The sequence below is a fragment of the Oncorhynchus kisutch genome, linkage group LG14 (assembly GCF_002021735.2).
Source record: "Oncorhynchus kisutch isolate 150728-3 linkage group LG14, Okis_V2, whole genome shotgun sequence".
Taxonomy (NCBI): domain Eukaryota; kingdom Metazoa; phylum Chordata; class Actinopteri; order Salmoniformes; family Salmonidae; genus Oncorhynchus; species Oncorhynchus kisutch.
Genome location: NC_034187.2, coordinates 61,182,803 through 61,206,760, shown reverse-complemented (window position 1 = coordinate 61,206,760; position 23,958 = coordinate 61,182,803). Strand labels below are relative to the sequence as shown.

At 48.0% G+C, this 23,958-nt stretch overlaps 1 protein-coding gene across 2 annotated transcripts in view; it reads left to right on the top strand.

Moving 5' to 3' along the window:
- The window catches only part of LOC109903539 (protein Jumonji), a 97,159-nt gene that overhangs the window by 18,278 nt on the left and 54,923 nt on the right, over positions 1-23,958 (top strand). For both annotated transcript variants that reach the window (XR_004202876.1, XM_020500310.2), the window contains exon 2: positions 20,995-21,118. Coding sequence is in view for 1 of the 2 variants with exons in the window: in XM_020500310.2 (XP_020355899.2) it covers positions 20,995-21,118 (124 nt within the window). In the remaining variant the exon portion in view is untranslated. The remainder of the gene's footprint in view (positions 1-20,994; positions 21,119-23,958) is intronic.

Sequence of the window (23,958 nt, the reverse complement as noted above, 5' to 3'; positions counted from 1 at the left end):
GAAAAATGCATAGACAGAATGTTGGGTGTTCCAATGTAAGTATAGCCAAGCCCAAGCAACACATGGCTGGTGGCTCCGAGTCCAGATTTATTATTTAAATTGGACGCTCAAAGACCCAGTGGAATGTAGCTTACTCTAGAGCGGAAGTACTAATGCCCTTATATGGATTTATGACCGACCCGAGAGGAGAGGGCTGCTAGGACAGATTATTTAAAGACTATTTGTTAACCCTGGAATGTTCATATTGATGTTTGTTACATTCCTGCATCGTGTTGTATAGATTTTACTGGAGAGCCAACTTGCATCTGAAAATGGGCCCTTGTGGAAAGTGTGTTATGTTGCTTCCTACATAACAATCAAATCTGCAACAGCAGTCATAAACCGTGTTTGAATGCTTATCTATTTGATATTACTGTAGCGACAGGAAGTCTAGTACATAATCTGGCCTAGGGGATAGTCCTACTTCTGTGTGTGGGTTGAAAGAGTTCCTAAGGGCACAGCCTCCTCTCTTTTCCTCTCTCACTCACACACACACACACACACACACACACACACACACACACACACACACACACACACACACACACACACACACACACACACACACACACACACTTAACCTGTTAACATCCATTTTGTGCCTGCCTGGTGAAGTTTGTTGAATGCGGACCTTTGACATCAGCTCCTTCAGCCTCCCACCCGCTCTCCACCCACAGCTCTGGGTTTCTGTGTTGTGGTCTGTCGGGTTGAGAGTGCACTGCTACTGCAGCCGAACTGGCTGCCATGCACAGAGAACAGAGCTGCGTCTAATGCAGTCGTCTCCGCCGGGCTGTGCTCGGCAGGACCTCCAGACGTGAAGCCATTCACAGTCATACATGAGCCTCTCCCATCCATCCGCCCTGGATGTGCTCTGCCATTTAGTCCAGCACTAAGAGACCAGGTCAAAGCTACAGCATGGAGCCTCGGACCGAGTCAAGCGTACTCTTAGGTCTGCGCTCGGCACATAAGAGGCTCACAGAGATGGTGAAATTAAATATTTCAAAGGTTAACTAGCAGATGCTGCTGTGGTTTTAGCTGGATGTGGATGCATCTGGATGTTTGTTCGCTCCAGTGGCTGTCCCTACTAGACCTTCCAGGTTGACTTTTTCATTAATATGTAATAGAGTAGTGGAGCAATGATGAGGTAGTGGAGGGTTGTTAGGCTCTTATCATACTTGTCCATGATCGTTGACGCCCCAGTTACTCACTGCCCGAGCTGCATCTCCAAAGTGGCCCTGCTTCCTGTCCTCCTTTCTAGCTTTCGTAATAGAAATGTGCTTGTGGGTGTGTATCTGTCTGTCTATGTATTTGAGTAGGAGGTGAGTGAGGGACAGTCAGGCAGGATCTCGCAGTGCTCAGTATCCACAGTTTTGTTGGCTGCACATCAAGATCGTGTGTGTGTGTGTCTCTCTCTCTCTGCTCGCTCTTTCTGTTCGCTCAGTCTGTTCGCTCAGTCTGTTCATCTTGGGGTCTGGTGCCTGAGTCATATATGCACTCCAGCGCAGTGCGCCAGCCAACCCTGTGTGCGTCCTGTTATACCAGCCCAGCAGGATTGCCAGTCAGTCAGACACTGACAGCACGCCCCCCTCATGTTTCCCTCCCTCCGCTCTCTCCATCTCGCTCTCTCTCTCTCTCCATCTCTCTGTAATTGGACAGTATAATCAGAGTAGAGGAGGATGTATCAGAAAGACTAGTCTTTTTAATTAGAGGCTTGTTGATCATTACTGTGAGTCCACATTAAAAGCCCATCTTGTCTTCTAGGATGTTTAGCCCAGTGGATGTTGGGATTATAACTTTTTTTTTCTGATCGGCTGGAGCCACATCAGTGCTGTCTGTTGGGATGTGGTGATGTCTGATGGCAGGCAGCCTCATCAGACAGACACCATCTATAATGTATTTCTATCTTCCCCATGAGAAAAAGGATGTGATGTGTTTGTACAAATTCGTGTAAGTATTTAACCCCCCCCCCCCCCCCCCCCCATGCAAAAACATCCCTCTGAGAAGATGACTGTTAGCAGTTCCAGTTTCCGTGGGGGTTTAGACCAAACATCTGCTTCTTTATTTCTGCCCAAATAGGAGTAGCTGTATGGATGTCTTTCTGGCACACTGCCTTCCTAAGTGCCTACTTCTCAGCCAGGTCTGCGGCCAGGGCTGTGGGTCTGCGGGCAGCGGCCAGGGCTGTGGGTCTGCGGCCAGGGCTGCGGGTCTGCGGCCAGGGCTGCGGGTCTGCGGCCAGGGCTGCGGGTCTGCGGCCAGGGCTGCGGGTCTGCGGGCAGCGGCCCAGGGCTGCGGGCCAGGGCTGTGGGTCTGCGGCCAGGGCTGCGGCCACGGCTGTGCTGGGGGTTTTCCCTTGGCTCATGGATGACTGTGTGGAATAATCAATATCACCCCCTGGGCTTTAGGGAACCTACAGGTCTGATCCGGTCCCCTTTTGATTTGACTCCAAACACCATTCCATTCTCAATCCTATATTTTTCACACCTGGAATACAAATGCAATGTCTGTATTGTTTCATGATATTACAGGCCTTTTGGGATTTTACTATATCATTACTATGTTATATTGCCATTCCTGTCTGTCCAGTGTGTTGCTGCTATATATAGAGTCCTGCCTCTGCTGTAAGTTTTAGGGACATGATTACAGACCGAGGTTGTTAGCCTGGCCGCCGCCTCTCCTCCCGCTGTTTCTATTTTAAGCCTCTTTTGATTAGTGCAGAGGCCCTTGCAGACGCTGCAGCCCTCCTGGCCGACTCTTCAGCCCTGTGTCTCCTCTCCTCCTCTCTCTCCTTAATGCACTATCGACCCTCCCTGGACCCTGCTCTCCTGTGGCCTTGTCCTGATAAGGCAACTCACACCACCCTGCTCCACCTTGTCCCCCCCCCCCCCCCATCTCCCTGCTGAACCAGCTGATCTTTATCCTCTAAGAAGCAGCCTTGATTTCTAAAATGGCTGTGTCTAACAGTAGTGCGTGCCCCCCCCCCCCCAGTAGTAATGTAATTAGACTGTGTCCTGTCCTGGCGGAGCAAGGTAATTCAGTTTTCGCTGCTGCTGCTTGAGGCTTTCTGACGGCCATCACCAGTCTCACTCTCTGGCAGCATCCCCCCTCTTCTCCCACCTCTTCCCTCCCTCTATCCACAGCTAGTTGACATCCTGTCATTTCCTGCCTAAATTGGGTGAATCTGCTACGGCTCAGAGACACACCAGAGACTTAATGAAGCGGAACGCCCACTTTACCTGCCGCTTAACGCTCAGCCTAGTTGAGGCTCTGCCTGAAGGATGTCTGGTTAAAGCTGTATCTGTCTGCTGCTTGGTTATCACTCTGTCTGGCCTCTCTACCTGCTGTGCATGCTGCCTGGTTATCCCTCTGTCTGGCCTCTCTACCTACTGAGCATGCTGCCTGGTTATCCCTCTGTCTGGCCTCTCTACCTGCTGAGCATGCTGCCTGGTTATCACTCTGTCTGGCCTCTACCTGCTGTACATGCTGCCTGGTTATCACTCCGTCTGGCCTCTCTACCTGCTGTGCATGCTGCCTGGTTATCACTCTGTCTGGCCTCTCTACCTGCTGAGCATGCTGCCTGGTTATCACTCCATCTGGCCTCTCTACCTTCTGAGCATGCTGCCTGGTTATCCCTCTGTCTGGCCTCTCTACCTACTGAGCATGCTGCCTGGTTATCACTCTGTCTGGCCTCTCTACCTGCTGAGCATGCTTCCTGGTTATCCCTCTGTCTGGCCTCTCTACCTGCTGAGCATGCTGCCTGGTTATCCCTCTGTCTGGCCTCTCTACCTGCTGAGCATGCTGCCTGGTTATCCCTCTGTCTGGCCTCTCTACCTGCTGAGCATGCTGTCTGGTTATCCCTCTGTCTGGCCTCTACCTGCTGAGCATGCTGCCTGGTTATCACTCCGTCTGGCCTCTCTACCTGCTGAGCATGCTGCCTGGATAAATCTATGCCTGCCGGTTAATGGTCTGCCTGGCTAAGGCTCTTTCTGGGACTCACTCAATCAAATGTATTTATAAAGCTCTTTTTTACATCAGCCAATGTCTAAGTGCTGTACAGAAACCCAGCCTAAAACCCCAAACAGCAAGGAATGCAGATGCCTGGCTTTAACTGGATAAATCTATACCTCCTGGTGAAGGCTGTGTCTGGGACTGCCTGGCTTTAACTGGATAAATCTATACCTCCTGGTGAAGGCTGTGTCTGGGACTGCCTGGCTTTAACTGGATAAATCTATACCTCCTGGTGAAGGCTGTGTCTGGGACTGCCTGGCTTTAACTGCCTGGTTCACACGTCCTAAAATATCTATCTACAGACGTGAATGTCATGTGTAAATTGAGCTCTGAATATTTTCAGATTAAGGGGATAAGTGTGTTTTATTTCAGGAAGACCCCTCTCACCCAGACTGGGTATATGTAGACAGTATTATCTAGATGTGCGTTGGCTCAGGGGATAAAATGGCATTAAAGGCTGCATAATTGCCTGAGATATGGCTCGAATGACACCCATAGGAAAAAGATGACTTCACCCAGTGAAATGTACTTGCTGCACTCTCCCTCACGTCTCTCATCCCCCTCTCCCTGCACTCTCCCTCGTCTCTCATCCCCCTCTCCCTGCACTCTCCCTCACGTCTCTCATCCCCCTCTCCCTGCACTCTCCCTCACGTCTCTCATCCCCCTCTCCCTGCACTCTCCCTCACGTCTCTCATCCCCCTCTCCCTGCACTCTCCCTCACGTCTCTCATCCCCCTCTCCCTGCACTCTCCCTCACGTCTCTCATCCCCCTCTCCCTGCACTCTCCCTCACGTCTTTCATCCCCCTCTCCCTGCACTCTCCCTCACGTCTCTCATCCCCCTCTCCCTGCACTCTCCCTCACGTCTCTCATCCCCCTCTCCCTGCACTCTCCCTCGTCTCTCATCCCCCTCTCCCTGCACTCTCCCTCACGTCTCTCATCCCCCTCTCCCTGAACTCTCCCTCATGTCTCATCCCCCTCTCCCTGCACTCTCCCTCGTCTCTCATCCCCCTCTCCCTGCACTCTCCCTCACGTCTCTCATCCCCCTCTCCCTGCACTCTCCCTCACGTCTCTCATCCCCCTCTCCCTGCACTCTCCCTCACGTCTCTCATCCCCCTCTCCCTGCACTCTCCCTCGTCTCTCATCCCCCTCTCCCTGCACTCTCCCTCGTCTCTCATCCCCCTCTCCCTGCACTCTCCCTCACGTCTCTCATCCCCCTCTCCCTCGTCTCTCATCCCCCTCTCCCTGCACTCTCCCTCGTCTCTCATCCCCCTCTCCCTGCACTCTCCCTCGTCTCTCATCCCCCTCTCCCTGCACTCTCCCTCGTCTCTTATCCCCCTCTCCCTGCACTCTCCCTCGTCTCCCTGCACTCTCCCTCGTCTCTCATCCCCCTCTCCCTGCACTCTCCCTCGTCTCTCATCCCCCTCTCCCTGCACTCTCCCTCGTCTCTCATCCCCCTCTCCCTGAACTCTCCCTCATGTCTCATCCCCCTCTCCCTGCACTCTCCCTCGTCTCTCATCCCCCTCTCCCTGCACTCTCCCTCACGTCTCTCATCCCCCTCTCCCTGCACTCTCCCTCACGTCTCTCATCCCCCTCTCCCTGCACTCTCCCTCACGTCTCTCATCCCCCTCTCCCTGCACTCTCCCTCGTCTCTCATCCCCCTCTCCCTGCACTCTCCCTCGTCTCTCATCCCCTCTCCCTGCACTCTCCCTCACGTCTCTCATCCCCCTCTCCCTCGTCTCTCATCCCCCTCTCCCTGCACTCTCCCTCGTCTCTCATCCCCCTCTCCCTGCACTCTCCCTCGTCTCTCATCCCCCTCTCCCTGCACTCTCCCTCGTCTCTTATCCCCCTCTCCCTGCACTCTCCCTCGTCTCTCATCCCCCTCTCCCTGCACTCTCCCTCGTCTCTCATCCCCCTCTCCCTGCACTCTCCCTCGTCTCTCATCCCCCTCTCCCTGCACTCTCCCTCGTCTCTCATCCCCCTCTCCCTGCACTCTCCCTCGTCTCTCATCCCCCTCTCCCTGCACTCTCCCTCGTCTCTCATCCCCCTCTCCCAGCACTCTCCCTCGTCTCTCATCCCCCTCTCCCTGCACTCGGAGTCTGAGAATGCTCTCACACGACGCCTCTCTTGCGCTCGCTCTCTGTCCATTTTCCATGCATTGATTCTTCTCGTGTGTGTGTGTGTGTGTGTGTGTGTGTGTAGGGGTGTAGTGTTGTGATTTTTCTATGAAAAGTCTCTCGGCCTAAATGAGCTGAAACGGAGACTGGAGCACTGTTATGGTGCGTTGAGCCCTGCGCTGCCAGAGTCACTTTGTCATTTAAAGAAACCAGCTCATTGTGCTAAATATTTGCAAAACATTAAGACCATCCTCTCCTACTGTACCCAACACACTGTTTTCTCTGAGTATTAGATGTGTTTGTTGTTTTCTTTCTCTTTGTAAAAATCATTAGAGCCTGTCTCCTTCAGACACTGAATGGATGGCTGTTATTCTACATTCCTCCTCGCTACGCCCCTCCCTCACCCGCCGCGGCTCCTCGCAGCATCAGCATGAAGCCCTCCCTCCCTAAACCTCTAAACGGGTCCGGGGAAGCCTCGTGCCCTGTCCGCCAGGCGCCAGCCACATTATTGGTTCGCTTAATTGTGGACAGGAAATCTGGGAGTCCAGCGTCCCCCCCATGCCCAAGGGGCATTACGGGGGGGGGGGGGGGGGGGGGGGGGGACTCTCTGCTTAGTCCCCTGTGTAAGGCAGGCAGCTTTGAGAAATACGGCTGCTCTCTGGAAGCTTGATTTAATGGTTCTATGTGTAGCTGGGAGAGTAATTGAGTAAGCACTTGTTATTTAAAAATAGGCCTGGCTTGGGTCTGAACTAGCCAGCATCAATGCATCCTATTGTGTCACTACAATGTTAATTAGGCTGCTATCAGACACCGCTTTACTTTGCTAAATGGTTGGACTGTAACCATGAACATCTAGTATACTTTATTGATATGCTATTGAGTGTTCCATACCTACATTTTAACAGTAGCGGCTCCTTTTGAGATCACTTTTGTGATATATATTAGATCTCATTTTATTTGTCAAGTCTGAACATTTTCATGCCCTGGCACCAGTTCTGTCATTAGACATTCTAGTCCGGTACTGTTTTGGCTGCGATAGGGGGAAAAGCCTTTTTTTTCCTGATCCATTTTTCCCCCCTAATAAACTGTTCTTTTCCAGCAGCAACAGGGGCCTTCAGCTTCAAACCTCCCACTAATGGAACGTGACCATTTCCCAGCGCAAAACCCCACTGCCATTCACTAGGAAATTGAACATGGGACTTGATTCCATTCCATATTGCTGACATCTTTAGAGCATCTTTTTCTTCTGCTCCCTGTTTTTCTGAGGGAAAAAGCCCAAAAGGCCCTCGGTGAGCTAATATACAGGGGAGTTATTGTGAGGTTTGCGAACAGAAAAATTGGTTAAATCTAAACGACACATTTTATGATGCCCTATAAATCACATAACATGTATACGAGTCACGGACATACATTAAAACGCCAGGACTGGTTTAAATGCCTAGTAGGGTTTAATATAACAACCCAATCCGCTGGTCTCTCCTGCTATGGGTCTCTGTAGACAGACGGGAAAAGACTAATGTCCTGACCCAATACTCTCCTTATTAGCGTCTCACAGAAGACAAATCGGCACTGTCTGACTTTGTAGTCAGTTAACGGTAGACCCTCTCCTCCTACAGTGAGTAGGCCTCTGTGTGCTGTTGCCAGAGGGCTACATCCTCAGGTCTGCCTGACGCTTCTGTCTGGCTGAATTGTATTCACTGCCATATTTGTGTGTGTGTGTGTGGGGATAGAGTTCAGGGGAATGTGAAGCCACCTCATATCTCTTGTGTATTTCTCTGTGATTCCTGGTGACTGGCGCAGTGGATTCCTACAAGGTTGTAAAAAAAAACACAAACATTAAGTTATGACTCCATCAGGGTAAGTGAGAGGCCGTGCTGCTCCTCTCCCCCGAAAGGCTATCACTATCACTGTCCTTAAGCTCTGGGGATGAACACGATAGAAATTTAGCCGGTTGGGATGAGTGTTATACGCGTAGGATCAGGCTGGGCAGTGCCGAGTCACAGACATGTCATGACGTGCACAGTGAGGTGTTGGGTACCTGTCCGGTAACGGCACCGGTGTAGCCGGTAAGGTTCCTAGTAGGACTACAGATGCTTATCCGGATCAGCGAGTAATAATTATGTGACCTGGTTTGACCTCTAACTGTGGCATGACCAAACTGGTGTTTGCTCCCAATATCCAGACATCAGAAATGAGTTTCTTAGGATCCAGGCCTGCTGCTAATGTGATAACACTATGTCCCAGTGACTGTCAGAGCTGACGGTCTGTCTGCTCCTAGTGCCACACATGCCGTGGTCATTAAACAGAGCTGGAAGGGACCGACTGTCTCAGCCACAAAACCAGCCTCCTCATTCCAGGTCGTAAAACAACATGCTGTCTGTCACCAGTGGATCCAGTGTATTAGCATTGTAAATCATATTCCAATCTAGGGTGTTCCTCTGCAAATCCCATGGACTTCCTTGAGCTAGATTCTCTCGTTAAAATGTATCATTTCACACACACTCCGACACACAGGCACACGTCCCATGTACGCAACCTGGCAGCGATTTCAAACTGCCTGACTGTGGGTGTCTTTAAATAGACAGTGATTGATGGGAGGTATGATTTGTTTATTTAGATGCTGTCAGTGATTGATGGGGGGGACTGACATGTCTGAAGGTGTTAGGTGGGATTGGTTACTACTCCTCCCTGAGGAGGGCTCTGATTGGGATGTTGGGAAGCTCTGTCATCATGGACCTAAGGGAAGGTCTGTCAGAATGGCAGTTCTTTCAGGAAGTAAAAATTGCCACTGAAACCAAACTTTCTTTCCTGCAGAGGAAAAAATCTATGTCATATGTTTGGTCTATTTTCTCATGAAAGCCAGGTTTAATTCCTCCTAGACCTAGCCTATATGTATCGACTGGCTCTTGTCTTCTAGTTGACCAGTTTGGATGAATTGAATTCCCTTTTGAGCCCTAAACAGAGAATTGTCTATTGATGGAGCTAGCACCCTGTCCTCTGTCTGTTGATATCCAGGTCAGACACTGGCAGGGGAACATTTAACACCTTCTCTAGTTTCACCCTGGATTGGAAAGACAACCAGGGATGAAAAGACCCAGAATATGAGACACAATACCTGTCGTCCCCCCCCCCCCCCCCTCTGATTTCCTCCTTTATCAGGACCGATTCAGCTGGTTGTGGGATCGGTTTCACCTGACAGATGGTTTGATGAGGGCGTTCTCCCTCTGGGAATCTAAACTCCAACGGAATCTTTACTAGCACAGATTGATGTTGTAGGCGATGAGCCACCCTGTCCCTCTGATCCTTCGGTTTCAAAGCAGGGTACTGACGATGGACCTGGTGCTATGGGGATTTCAGCCACCCTGGTATTGAAGAGTTTCTTTCATATATTTTTTTTGTCCTCTTTCCCCTCCCTCTGCCTTTCTCTCCAGTACCACTTTGTCATGTAAAGGGGCTTCTATCTAGCAGAGACCCTGGGGCTATGAGGGTTAGGGTGGGGGAGACTCGGGATGGTAAATAATCAATATTGATTGACAGGCTCTTTGAGCAGAGCAACTTAGAGGTGTCTGCTGCGAGTCACCTCTAACCCCAGAGGCCGGCTGCCTGCCTGACTCCTGACCCCTAACCCTTGACCCCTCTGGTGCAGCCCCCTGGACATGATCCTGTCTCTGTTCGGTTATCCCTCCCTCCTGTCTGCCCCTACAGATGTGTTCTGTCTCTCCTGCTCCCACAGATGTGTTCTGTCTCTCCTGCTCCCACAGAGCTTCGTAATTGCTGTAGACATTTGGAAGTGTCCCCCTCGGTCCAGACAGTTCCTCCTGAAGGCTCCAGTGTGTTCTAACCTCCAGAAGCCCAGCCCGCTCCGCATTTAAGCCTGGCTGGCTGCTGTTACGTGTGATTTATGTTATTAAACATTTCACTAAATCATTTATTTCATTTTGTTGCCTTCGCAATGCGGTGTAATTTCCGTCTGCCCGCCAGCGCCTGGCATTAGTTTTGTGCTGTCTTGTAAACGGCCACTAACATTGACAAGTTAATGGATGCTGGAGAACAGGGAAGTGTAGATTTAATTTCCCTTTCTGTTTTAAATTGGGTCAGTGTGTCAGATTGAATCAACAGAACACAGTGGACTGCAATGATAATTAAAGGCCCACAGTGGCTGTTTGTGTCTGTATGCCCCTCACGTGTGTGTGTGTGTGTGTGTGTGTGTGTGTGTGTGTGTGTGAACGTTTCTCTCAGCCATGTGGGGGAAATAAAGCAAAGCAAAGTGTGAGGTCCTAGTGGTTGCTGCCAGATCTGTTTCTTTTGACTTCTCTGTAAAGCTGAGAGGACGGGAGAAGGCTGTGTTGGTTCTTCTAACCGTAATGGTATGCTTTTGATCAGCTTAGATAAGCTACTGGTTATAGCCATACTACTGCTAACCTTGTGGTAAACTAAGATGGTCATCACTCTACTGTGAATCTGCTTTTGACAAGCTGGTGCTGTCTGACTGATACTGGCTGACTGTTTTGACAGACTAGTGCTGGCTGATTGGTGCTGGCGGACTGGACCATGATGTATTGCCTTATTTCAGTCATGCTGTTAGCCTGAATACACTGTTGTTCTGAAGCCTCAAAATGGGGGGGGGGGGAAAGCTCACAGTACACAGGCTCTCTGTGTTAGTTTGGAAAGAGTAGCCATTTTGTTGGTCGGTCCCTCAGCAGTCAGTCTCCATGGCCAACGTGGTTTCTGTTCTGCAGCAGAATCGCTCTAGGAAGTGAAGTGTGTCAGGGTCGACATACGTTCCATCTGACCCCTGTCGCTCGCAATTAATGCAAGTCCATATGGAGCTAGAGGAGAATGGAGGCCTTTGCTGAGAGATTGTGTGTGAGGTGGATGCAGCACACATCTGTGGTTTTACAGTGCTGAGGAACTCCACAGGATCTGGCTGGCTCACTGAGCCTCTGTGAACTGGGGGAGGAGGACACAGGATGCAGAGTGAGTAAGTGAGTTCAAGGCAGGAGCGGGTGAGAATTTAATTACATCACTAAAATGTCTGGGGTGAGGTGTGTAGGTTGAAACTCAGACAGGTTAACCAAAGAGAAACAGGTGACGCAGTCTACCAGGACCCCTACCGTCTACCCCTACCCTGCATCACACACTGGCTAGTAGTAATGAAATAATAATGGCCTCTGAACTATCAACTCCCTGCCAAGGTTTATCAAAGACACCAGGCCCATGTGCTGTAAGACACTGTGGATGGGAGCCTGAATGTGTTGTTCTGATGGATATTATGAAGAAAGAGCTGAGTGGTGCTTGGTAGTAGGGCTCAGGGGAAACCGGCTTGACCTCACACACACGCTACAACATGCACTGCGGTTTCTATGGTGGGGCAGCATTTTTATCTAATAACAAATGGACTCTAATTAGATTTCCCGACGTCTGACTCAACCTGACCCTCACCACCGACTCTCTCTCTCTGCTTAAACTCTACTTAAACCCTAAACACAGTCATCTGAAAACAGCTGTTCATCCTCCAACACATGCACCCGATCAGTGCTAAGGCCCAGTAGTGTACCACAGGGCCAGTGGGTGGCAGGGTTGAGGAGGGCATCCCAGAACACTGCATCATTTACTACTCCCCCCCCACTGCACCGCGTGCTGCTCTGTGTCCTGACACCCCCGCTACACTCGACTACTCGCCGCTCGCAGCAACACGTCCAGGCTCCAGCCCTACTGCTGCCGCCAACAGCTTGGAAAGTATTTCTACCAGCTGTGAGAGGAGGTGTGAAAGCTCCCAGGGCTGACACACAGTCCTGCATTGTACACCCCACTCGCTCTCTCCTCTCTCCTCTCCTTTTCTCTTCTGTTCCTACCATGCTCCTTTCCTCCTCAGTGTTCATACACTACCATTGGAGTCATTTAAACTGACTACATGTACTCAACATAACATGTGGTGCAGTGGAAGCCAGTCTTAGTGAGTCACATGGTGTAAACGAGGTGGGACCCTGTCGCGCTAGGTCCCAGGGGACAGGGCTGAATAATAATCCCGGGACAGGCAGGTGGACGTGGGTGGAGCCTCAGCGTTTAGTGCTCATTCATTTCAATAAGAAAACAGGAAGATTGATTCACCCCAGGAGACAGAAAGAGCTTCAGCATCATTGATTATGGTTACATGCACATGATAATGTGATTTTTATTTTATTTTATTGTGGATAATCCGATGAATTGGCTGCATTAACTCTAATAAATGCAGAAAATTGGCAATCAAAATGAACGTTCTACCACAACGTCTGAATTGGGAAGCTCATCTGATTCTGAGTCCGGACGTTTAAGGTTTGTACTTCGAAGACTCATACACTTGGTTCTGTGTAAGGTGTTTACATGACTATTTACATTGCATAATCTGCCTACTGTCATAATCAGTTTATTGCATTATTACTGTGCATATACGCATTGTCTGGCTCTCTCCCAGGTTTAGTCAGACTGGCACTGAAGCAGAGTGGAGCAGGAAGTGGGAGTCTTTAAATGGCCTCTAAAGCTCTTTCTCCTGCTCAGTGACAGTCTGAGTGGATAACAGGAGTGACATGCTGCTGAATTGACATGTTTCCCTGAACCGGTGTTGCCTGCTTCGCAACAGACCAACGCAGGTGTGGGGACTGGTTGGTTAGCAGGCTAGCATTCACTCTGCGCTGCTGATTTCCAGCTCTAGCACACTGCTGACGTGTGTGTGCGTGCTATGTTTGATGAGTCGACTCTCCAGATTGTAAGGGTTGTGGTGACTCAGAGTGAGACCCAGTGACGATGGCCATGGAGAGGCACACACACACACACACACACACACACACACACACACACACACACACACACACAAACAAACACACAGTGCTCTCCCCAGGAAGCGCAGCCTGATCTTTTAGGGTTTGGCTCTGCATAAGCTACACTAATGAAACATCCTATTGATTTGGTGATCAAGGATTTTTTCATATCTGAGGTACAATGCTGCTTTTTCTTACCCACAATACATCCTCTTTCTAAATACAGAAACATTCTTTTAATCCTCTTAGATTATTGAAAATATGGGGCAGAGAGGGGGTGTGTGTGTAGCACTGCAGGCTTTAAATACAGCCTTTTGCTGTGTGTGTGTGTTCTGTAAACCAGATGAGACATTCATCTGGGGGAGGGGGGGGGGGACCCGAGATGCAGTGTGCATTAGTCCTATGACCAATTACGGGTCACTCCCTGAATCTGCCGGCATCCACTGAGGTTCCAGTGTACCCACACGCATGCTGTTATTCTGACCAGGTGGACTCTGTTTCTCCTTCAGTCGTTTGAAGACTGGACTGACCAGTCACCACTGATCAAGGATGGTCAGCCTGGTTGATGAAGCCTCTTTATTGGTCAAACTTGGGCCCTGGAACCTCCCTGTAGCTCCTATGGAATTCACTCTGGCATTTGTCTGTCAAAATAATCACTGCCCCCCCTTTCCCTGCGCCTTTAAATCATTATCTTTCTGCTCCAGTTTGAGTCTGATAGCATTTTGTGCTCGACAGGGCTGAATGGCAGTGGCAGTCTGTCACTTAGACATGCTCAGCTGGCTTTAGCTCTGGCACGAGTGAGTGTGGCATGAGAGAGAAGAGGAAGAGAAACCACTTTCTACATCCCTCCTTCGGTTAAATACATTCTATGGAGTCTGGCAGTGTGTCTCAGATCAACAGTGTTCTCTCTCAGGGTGTTTACTGTCGGCCGCTGGGTACAGGGGAGGGCAGGACACACAGGGACACAGCGAGGAGACGCGAGGCAACACCCCTCTTTCCCCCCTTGGCGCCGGCAGCCCCTAACATTTCCAAAGTCCCCGAAACGGGATAATGTTTCAGAATGCTGTTGGTGCAGATGGAAGTGCTGTGGGTCTGCGACTGGGAACAGGAATGTGGTCAATCCCAGCATGATGGTGTTCAAGGGCGCTGAGGTACAGGCGTAATGAGGTGACGACATTACGTTCCTCACACACCAGTTAACCCTAGGTTCTCTCTCTGCCCTTGTCCTGGTCTGCTCAGCCCTGCACTCTAGAATGGACTGCTGTGTTCCAGAACACTCCTTTGTGACAGGTGACTTGGTGAAATCCTGTTGGCCTTAGAACCTCTCCAATTAATTTGCAGCTTGTCACGTGTATATGTAAGCTAAGTGTGGGGGGGAGGGGGCTGTGAAATTTATTGTGCTGCGTAAGTCTGTGTGAAAATCCCTCCTGTTACAGATACACCAGCACTGACTGAGCTATGCATCTGGGACACGTGTGGAGCCTAGAGGGAGGGGAGGGGAGGGGGGGGGGGGGGTTATACAGTACTAACACATTTCAGCCTGATCTCAGTTGGCTCCTGGCCCACATTCTCTGGTTGATGAGATCCAGACCATCATCAGCAGGCTATTATTAGTCTGCTATGTGAACCAATGCACGCGTGTTCCTTTTGTTTTGAAAGTGGGACAACCCCTCGTGTGTGTGTGTGTGTGTGTGTGTGTGTGTGTGTGTGTGTGTGTGTGTGTTTCTTTTTTTTTCTTCACTGTGAAATTAGGGTGTGTGTGAACTTCCTGCTTGGTTAGATAGACTTAATTCCTCTTTCTCTCAGCACCAAACAGCTCAGCCAATCCTCTTACAGTACACAGTAGGTTAGAAGAACAAGTCATCTTTTATTCCTCATTGCAATGACCCTGTTTCTATTATTGTTCTCCTCACAAGACCATTTCTCTTTTGTCATGCGTCTCACATCAGTACTACAGACATCTCAAGAGATTGGGACTATTGTTCTTTCCATCTGCATTTTTGTCAAAATTGAATTATTGACATAGGCTTGTTCCGTTCAATGTCCTCTACCTAATATAGTACACTAAATACCCCAATTCAAGAGAAGACTAGATTTTAAAGCCAATTATCTCAATCATCTTCATCAAGCTCTTGATCTTTATTTCTACAACTAGATTCAAACTTTATCCCATCCATCATGCAATGTTAGTTGACAGATGAAACTGTTGTTGTCGCTGTGCAGGTTATTCTATTAGTCCAGGTCTTAATGGATCAGATGGCTTTAGAGGGGAAGTGTTGGGGGTTTACAACGCAGTGGCGTGATAACACCAGCTGCTCTATAAGATCCACAGGAACCTCCACCCCGTTACTACGCACGTTGCTCTTAAAGGGACATTTCAAAAAGGTTCTTATCCATCTCCAGCGCCACCCCGACGTCGTCAACATAGCACCTTCAGAAAGTATTCACACCACGTCTTGTGTTACGGCCTGAATATGTTTAACAGTCGCATAAGTTGCACAGACTAACTCTGTGTGTAATAATAGTGTTTGATACGAGTTTTGAATGACTACCTCATCTCTGTACCCCACACATACAATTATCTGTAATGTCCCTCATTCGAGCACTGAATTTCCACCACAAAGACCAAGGAGGTTTAAAATTTCAAAAATGTTTACCCCCCTTTTCGTGATATCTAATTGTTAGTAGTTACTATCTTGTCTCATCGCTACAACTCCCGTACGGGCTCGGGACAGACGAAGGTCAAGAGCCATGCGTCCTCTGAAACACAACCCAACCAAGCCGCGCATCCAACCCGGAAGCCAGCCGCACCAATGTGTCGGAGGAAACACAGTGGTAGATGGATATCTTTTTTTTTTTTAAAGCAGACTGTCAATATCCTTTTGAGCATGGTGAAGTTATTACTTACACTTAGGATGGTGTGTCAATGCAGCCTGTCACTACAAAGATACAGGTGTCCTTCCTAACTCAGTTTCCGGAGATGTAAATGGTGACTTTTAAAACAGTTAGTTTAAAGGCTGTGATAGGAGAGAACTGAGGATGAATCAAGAATATTGTAGTTGCTTCACAATACCAACCCAATTGACAGCGTAGGGGGGAAAATAAGGAAGCCTGTAAAAAATAATAATATTGAAATAAATAACAAATATTCACCTTTCAGAAGGACAATAACATAACTCGAGGCCAACTCTACGTTGGAGTTGCTTAACAAAAATATGGAATATTGTGGCTGAGTTACAGTTTTGATTTAAATCTACTTGAAAATCTATGGCAAGACCTGAAAATGTTTGTCTAGCAAAGATCAACAACCAATTTGACAGCTTAAAACACTAAGAACAATCCAGGTGTGGAGAGCTTTGAGACTTACCCAGAAAGACTCAGTGTAATTAATTGCTGCCAAAGGTGCTCCTATAGATGATTAAATGATTTTGTAAACTAAATATTTAAATTGGCAAACATTTCTAAAAACATTGGTTTCACTTTCATGTGGTGTTGTATGATTGACAAAATATATTTAATCCATTTTGAATTCAGTCTAACACAATAAAATGTGGTAGAAGTCAAGGGGTATGAATACTTTCTGAAGCCCCTGTATGTGAAAATTGTGTTTTTTTGTAGTAAAAATGGTAGGGAAGTGTTTTTCAATGACGACAAGCAATTGGTCAAAATCACACAATGCACACCGATGATGACATTGGAAACGCATCATTTTCACATGTTGGGGTGGTGCTGGAAATGATGAATGTAAAGTTTCCCCTTTAAGACGGCTGCAACTGTCCCTGCTTTAGACCCTGGTACTAACCCTGTAGAAATAACCATACCGCAGTGCTTCTAGTGTAAACCGCAGCCTCCGAACAGTCAGGTGTAGACTACGTTTCTTCCTGAAGCCTATTGGGGATGTTCCAGAAGCTAAAGGGTTCACAAGTTGATATGGAGTTTCTTTTTGGCGTCTATTAGCAGTCTCTACTGGCGCGTGTTTACAGTGTGATGAGGGAGCCATCGTCTGATGTAGAGTGGCTCCGTCTGCTGTGACAGACGTCTGTCTGGGACTACCCACCTTTAGTCTCTGTATGGGACTACCCACCTTTCCCATCCTGGCTCGTCTCAGTGGGAATGTTAAAGGAGTAGAAGCTCTTGATGTCGTTTAGAGGAGCCTCCGTGTGTCTTTCTGTTCGCTGTGTTTGCCAAGGTGGAGCACTGTGGTATGAAAGGCAGTGTGTACTGAGTCCCTTTGGGGCCCCTAAAACGTGTGTGTGTGTTGCGGAGCGTGCTGTGTGCCAGCCGGGCTGCTCCAGTAGACACAGAGGCCCCAGCGCTCATTAGCAGGCTGTGGGTTCCCTGCGGGAGGGGAGGGTGTCAGCGGGCGGGGGGTGTCAGCTCAGTGCTGCGTGTTGTCTCTGTGGTGGTGCCAGCGCCACAGCTCTCATCTGAGCCCCGGCCCTGCTCTGCCAGCAGCCCGACTCTCCCTCTCTGAAGAGGCCTAGCATCCCTCCGCCAGTCAGTCAGCCCCCTCGACGGCCTGCTGCCTGCCTGCCTAACTACCCACTCATGCGTCTCTGCTCGTCTGTCTGCCTACCCATGTCAGTCAAACTGTCGGTTGTGCCATTTGACAGAACCGGCTTTACTTACAGCAAAGGCACAATAGTAATGTTGGATTTCCAAACTGTTTTTGGTCGGATGAACATGTTGTGATGTATAACTCAGTAGGTCTGGGGGTTTAGAGAGGAGCTGAGACCTAGTTATGATTCCGAGGGGTTTAGCCCGTACTAAGCAGATGGGCATGGCTGCATGTCTGTTAAGACCAGCGATCCGCAGAACAAAGTCCCATTTTAAAAGATGTAACAGTGCTGAGTTGTTTCCGTAGAGGTTTGTGAACCTTTTTGACTCCTTTCGCAGTTCTTTTTGCGTTGACATTTGACTTTGTTGTAAAAATACATTTGCAACATTTGTTGCGTCTCTTCGGGGCTCTCAGCTAATGATGTCCAGCACTCTGCAGTTTACAAAGTTGCGTCACTACATGTAGGGAGATGAGGAAATCACTCTGGCAGTCTGCCAGCCTCCAAGAGGATTTAAAAAAAAAAAAATCATGCAAATTCTTGGTCAGCTCTGAGGTGTCGTCTGTGGGTGGGTGGGGGCCTGCATGCTTGTCAGTCGAAGCTAAGTGCAATGAGGAGTGGTGGTGCACAGCATCAGCAAAAGACAGTCGTGTGTGTGTGTGTGTGTGTGTGTGTGTGTGTGTGTCGGCAGGGTATCATGGCTGTCACCCCTCCATTTCATCAGGAGGAGACAGTCTATCGACAGTCTAACCTCCATCAACACTTTGATTATCATGCAATATCTCAGTGAAGGCCGCTACTGATGATCACTACAGGGTAATTCCACAGTAACTTTAAAATGTATGCCTAACAAAAAACATTTGATTTCAAAGTTAAACAAAACACAACTCTATGCACAATGACTAATTTGAACAATTTACACAGTAAAAAAAAATGTTGATTTCAATTTTACTGGAAACTGTGCAGATGCAAAGTCTGGTAACAGAATTAGTTAAATCTCCCTCAATTTTATTGTTACCGAACTTTCTGTACAGTTCTTCCTGTGTGTTTTGGTAAAAGTGGAACTTGTTCATAGAGCTCTATGGGTTGTTAAACTTTCAAATCAATGGTTTTTGTTTGATGTACATTTTCAAGTGAGAGATCTGAGAGTAATTCCGTTACCATGGAATTGCCCTACAGCTATTTCAGTAGAGATCCAGCGTGTTTGTTAACTCTCGTTTTAATCTAATATCCTCATCATTAGTGTTACACATCAAACATTAGCCTAGTACAGCTGCGGTGTGTGGGATGCAGCGCTGTACTTTGAGGGGAAGCAGGGTTATAAGTGTTATACAGTAAATCTGCTCTGTGTAGGAAGCAGGTTATTTCTGTCCTCACACACTGGAGACCTTAATCATGAAGCATGTTGGAAAGTTAGTGTCCTGTAATGGAAGTCCATGTCACCATACCATTCTTCGGTCTTTCCTGGCAGTGTACTGCTGTAAGTATCGTTGGCTTCATTGACTGTCCATCCACAAATGGTACTGAGATGGAAGGTTTATTGTCAGATGAAATGGTCCTGTAGGAAAAGGAAGTGACGTGTTTAAGGTGTCTGTCAGCCGAAGGAAACTACCGGAACCTCAGTCATACTAGACAGCCATATTCTCCCTATTAATAAATTATTAGGCTTTTACTGAGTTACAGTTCATAGAAGGAAATCATTCAATTGAAATTCATGAAGCCCACACCTATGGATTTCACATGACTGTGCAGGGGCACAGCCATTGGTGGGCTTGGGAGGGCATAGGCCCACCAACTTGGGAGCCAGGTTCAGCCAGTCAGAAATAAAAATTCCCCACAAAAGGGCTTTATTACAGACACAAATACTCCTCCGCACCCCCATCCACCTCGAGCAATCTCGCAGGTGAAGAAGCCGGATGTGGTTGTCCTGCGCTGGTGTGGTTACACGTGGTCTGCGGTTGAGGCCAGTTGGATGTACTGCCAAATTCTCTAAAACGACGTTGGAGGCTGTTTATGGTAGAGAAATTAACATTCAAATCTGGCAACGGCTCTGTTGGACATTCCTGCAGTCAGCATGCCAATTGCATGCTCCCTCAACTTGAGACATCTGTGGCATTGTGTTGTGACTGCACATTTTAGAGTGGCCTTCTATTGTCCCCAGCACTGTGTAATGATCCTGCTGTTTAATTAGCTTCTTGATAGGTGTGGCATATCAGGTGGATGGATTATCTTGGCAAAGGAGAAATGCTCACTAACAGGTATTTAAACAATTTGTGCACAACATTTTAGAGAAATACACTTTTTGCGCATATGGAACATTTCTGGGATCTTTTATTTCATCTCATGAAACATGGGACCAACACTTTACATCTTGCATTTTATATTTTTGTTCAGTGTATATATGAACAAATATACAGTTGAAGTTTACATACCTACGATCTTTACATATGAACTTTGTCCCCATGTGCAGTTGCAAACCGTAGTCTGGCTTTTTTTATGGCAGTTTTGGAGCAGTGGCTTCTTCCTTGCTGAGCGGCCTTTCAGGTTAGGTCGATATAGGACTCGTTTTACTGTGGATATAGATACTTTTGTACCGGTTTCCCCCAGCATCATCACAAGGTCCTTTGCTGCTGTTCTGGGATTGATTTGCACTTTTCGCACCAAAGTACGTTCATCTCTAGGAGACAGAACGCGTCTCCTTCCTGAGCGGTATGGCGACTGAGTGGTCCCATGGTTTTTATACTTGCGTACTATTGTTTGTACAGATGAATGTGGTACCTTCAGGCGTTTGGAAATTGCTCCCAAGGATGAACCAGACTTGTGGAGGTCTACAAAAAAAATTCTGATGGTCGTGGCTGATTTCTTTTGATTTTCCCAAGCAAAGATGCACTGAGTTTAAAGGTAGCCCTTGAAATACAGCCACAGGTACACCTCTAATTGACTCAAATGATGTCAATTAGCCTATCAGAAGCTTCTAAAGCCATGACATAATTTTCTGGAATTTTCCAAGCTGTTTAAAGGCACAGTCAACTTAGTGCATGTATACTTTTGACCCACTGGAATTGTGATACAGTGAAATAATCTATAGTTGGGAAAATTACTTTTGTCATGCACACAGCAGATGTCCTAACCGACTTGCCAAAACTATAGTTTGTTAACGGGACATTTGTGGAGTAGTTGAAAACCGAGTTTTAATGACTCCAACCTAAGTGTATGTAAACTTCAGACTTCAACTGTAAATAGGAAATATGTCATGCTTCTTCTGAAGGACCCAGAATATCATGGTTTTGTTCTAGTTTTGTGAGGAATCACCTTTCTGTCTTCTGTGTGTCATGGTTATGTTGTGAGAAACATGGTGCATTTGATGCTACTTGTAATGCTTTTCGATCTTATGCTAATGTAAGTGTTATGCTAATGTGTGGTCATCTACTATGCTGGGTTATGGTAACATCCTATTGCTAACCAGTTGCCCTGTGTTTTTAGGATGACATAGATGGGATCCCCTGGTCAGAGGAGAGGGATGTGAGGAAGGTGCTCTATCTCTCCCTGAAGGAGTTCAAGACTGCTCAGAAAAGGCAGCTTGGAGATGGAACCAAATACACAAATGGTGAGTTTCTCCGGGGACTCTTCTCTCCACCACTGACCCAGTCAGCCTTTTGTCTGGACGCTCATAGACCTGTGATGGGCTACTGTGTTTAGTTGTTTACAGTGGACTAGCTGAAAATGATCTGATAGTTGTGATGGAATAGTGACATGTTTAATATGGAGTTATTTCAGAGTGAAGGTGCTTTGGTAAACACAATGAAACAGAGAGGATGCTGCAGGTTTTTTTTCTAAGCAGGTGCAATATAAAGTCCATGGAGCTCAGTGTGTGTAAGTATGTGTGTATATGTGTGTGTACACCCAGGATAAAGTCTGGTTTGTGCTATCTGATGCTGCTTTGTTTGACACCTTCGCTGTGCTTCAATCCACTCTGCTCTGTCTTCAAACTAGTAGATTAAACTTCACACAGGCCTCTGACCTCTGAACCTATTCTCCGCCGTCACAGACAGTCCAGAGACTGAGGGGGAGCGAAAGTCCTCTGGAGGTTCACAACGTGCTATGCAGGCAAGGGGAAGCCTCCGTTTTAGATCTAGGTTACAGGCTCTGTCGCTCACAGACTGCACTGTACCGACTGAAACTGTCCTCTATTTTGGAGAATCAGTCAAACATCCACTACTGTGATGGTAGTGTTCTCACCCCCTCCTCCTTCTGCAGTGTTGTCGGTCTCTGGAGCCAGCTGCCTGCAGACACCCATGGGTCCAACAGCAGAGGGAAGGGACCAAACCTGCAAGGCCCTAAGCGTGTCAGACCCCCGGCCCCCTGTCTATCTCCCATCTATAACCGGCAATCATGCCATCTCCCTGACCACTTTACCTCACTGTTGGCAGGCGTCCATCTCTTTTCCTCTTTCTCTCTCTGCATTATTGAACAAATTACGTGATGCCCTTCTGCGTCCCATTCCTTCCTCTCTCTCGCTCTCTCTCCTTCTCCCTGTTATTCCTCCCTAGATGGAAGGCATCATTACATCAATAGGCCTCTGGTTACTGCTGCTCAGGAAGCTTTCTTCCGGCTCCCCTGCCCTCCTCAATCTCCCTCTCCATATCGCTCCCCCTGTGGTTCTCAGGGGGCGTAGCTCAGTTCTATTGATGGAACTACTGTCTGCGTTGGAGCTGGTGGATGGTAGTGACTTCTCTTCCCCATAACACCACTGGCACCGGCTTTGTCCTGTCTGTCCCTTAGCACTGACCACTGAGACCTCAGGGGATGGAACTGTGGCAGTTTTGGCTCGAGCGTAGTGGCAGAGGGCACAGTGCCTTGGTCTGGCCTTCTCTGAGAGAGTATCAGACTGCCCAATCTGCAGCATGTCATTCTCACACGCCACATCCACTGGACTTGTTATGAACTTGTTATTTTTTCAATATATTTGTTATTTTCTGAGAATGACAGTGCGACGGATGGAGGTGGTGTCAAAGAGCAGTAGGCCAGAGTTGAACCTATGCCAACACTAGACGTGTGCCAGAAGTGACTGTATCTTAGACTGCTAGACCAGCCTAGGCCACATAGACTTATTATTGGGTAGAGCTTTTCATTTTACTCTTAGTACTCGCAGTAGACATTACAGTTACTAAATAGGATCTCTGTCTCCTTCGGTCTAGGTTTAAATTGTGGTCAGAACTGTGTGGTTGGGACAGCCATTTTAAAAACACTACTTTTGTTGTCCTATTGTAGTGTTGTCTCCTAGCATTCCCCTTTCAGTATCCCGTTCTATTGTCAGAAGTGGTTGGAAATGAATTCAAATGGGTTAAAATCCCAAATGTCAAACACATTGTTTATTTTTTATATACACACTATGGTCCCAATCATACTGTCATAAAAGCTTTGAGAGGGAAAAAACATGTATTGTTACTAGCCATAGTTGTGACGGCCACAGCACTCAGTGAGTGAGCTAGCAGACCCCAAGCTTGCTCCATTAGAAACCGCATTATTCAGTCGTAATCACTCTGTTTGTAAAGGTGATTAATCTGAAGTAATGCCACTCTCCTGGCTGTTAATATTTTATATCTGCCTCTGGGCTTCCTGTCTGCATTACTCCACCTCCCACTAATGGGCTACACTCTGTGGTTTGCTACGGTACGCACCCCCTCACCTCGCCATCTCTCCTTCCTTCCATCTCGCTTGCCCTCTCCAGAGAGCAGGAGGAACATGGCAAGGCGATGGGCTTAGTTAAGCACGCATAAATCTGATTACAGACCCTTACGGATCAGCCGACATCCCCCTTCGCCGCTAGGCCTCACTGGGACCAGGGGAAAGAGTTTAAGCCCCAGCCCAGTGTGGTTCCCTCCATGACTCGCAGTCTGCATCCCTGCCTCTCTACCTTCCTCACTGCCCGGCCCCTCACAATGGCATTGATGTGAGACCGACATGTGTAAAACAACTCAGAGGAGAGGCAAGATGGCCCCTCACCAGGCTGTTTATGTTCAGTATGAGTATTATCCCAGTCACATACTACCACTGATTAGCGATGCGCAGATTAGTGTAGATGAATCTGGAGAATGCTTTCTTTGAGTTATTGGTGTCTTGTGTAAGCTTCATTATACCTGGAAAGTGTTCTTTAAAGTCATTCAAAGCCAAAGCTCTAATTTAGATTATTTCGAAAGGATGATTTGTGAAGGTACATTTCAGGGAGGTGTTCCACCAACAACCTGCAGGTCAACGACGTGACAAACTTCCCTGTCTTGAGTGTAACTGCTCTCGTCCTTGTTAGCATGTGTGGCCCTTTGTTCCTACAAGGAGGCCTAAATGAGTGAATCACAAGTGCATAGAAAGACTTTTGGGGCCTAGTGTCTCTCTGCCAGCTGAACACCTAACTAACCCTGGATATATTATATACACACAGTTGAAGTC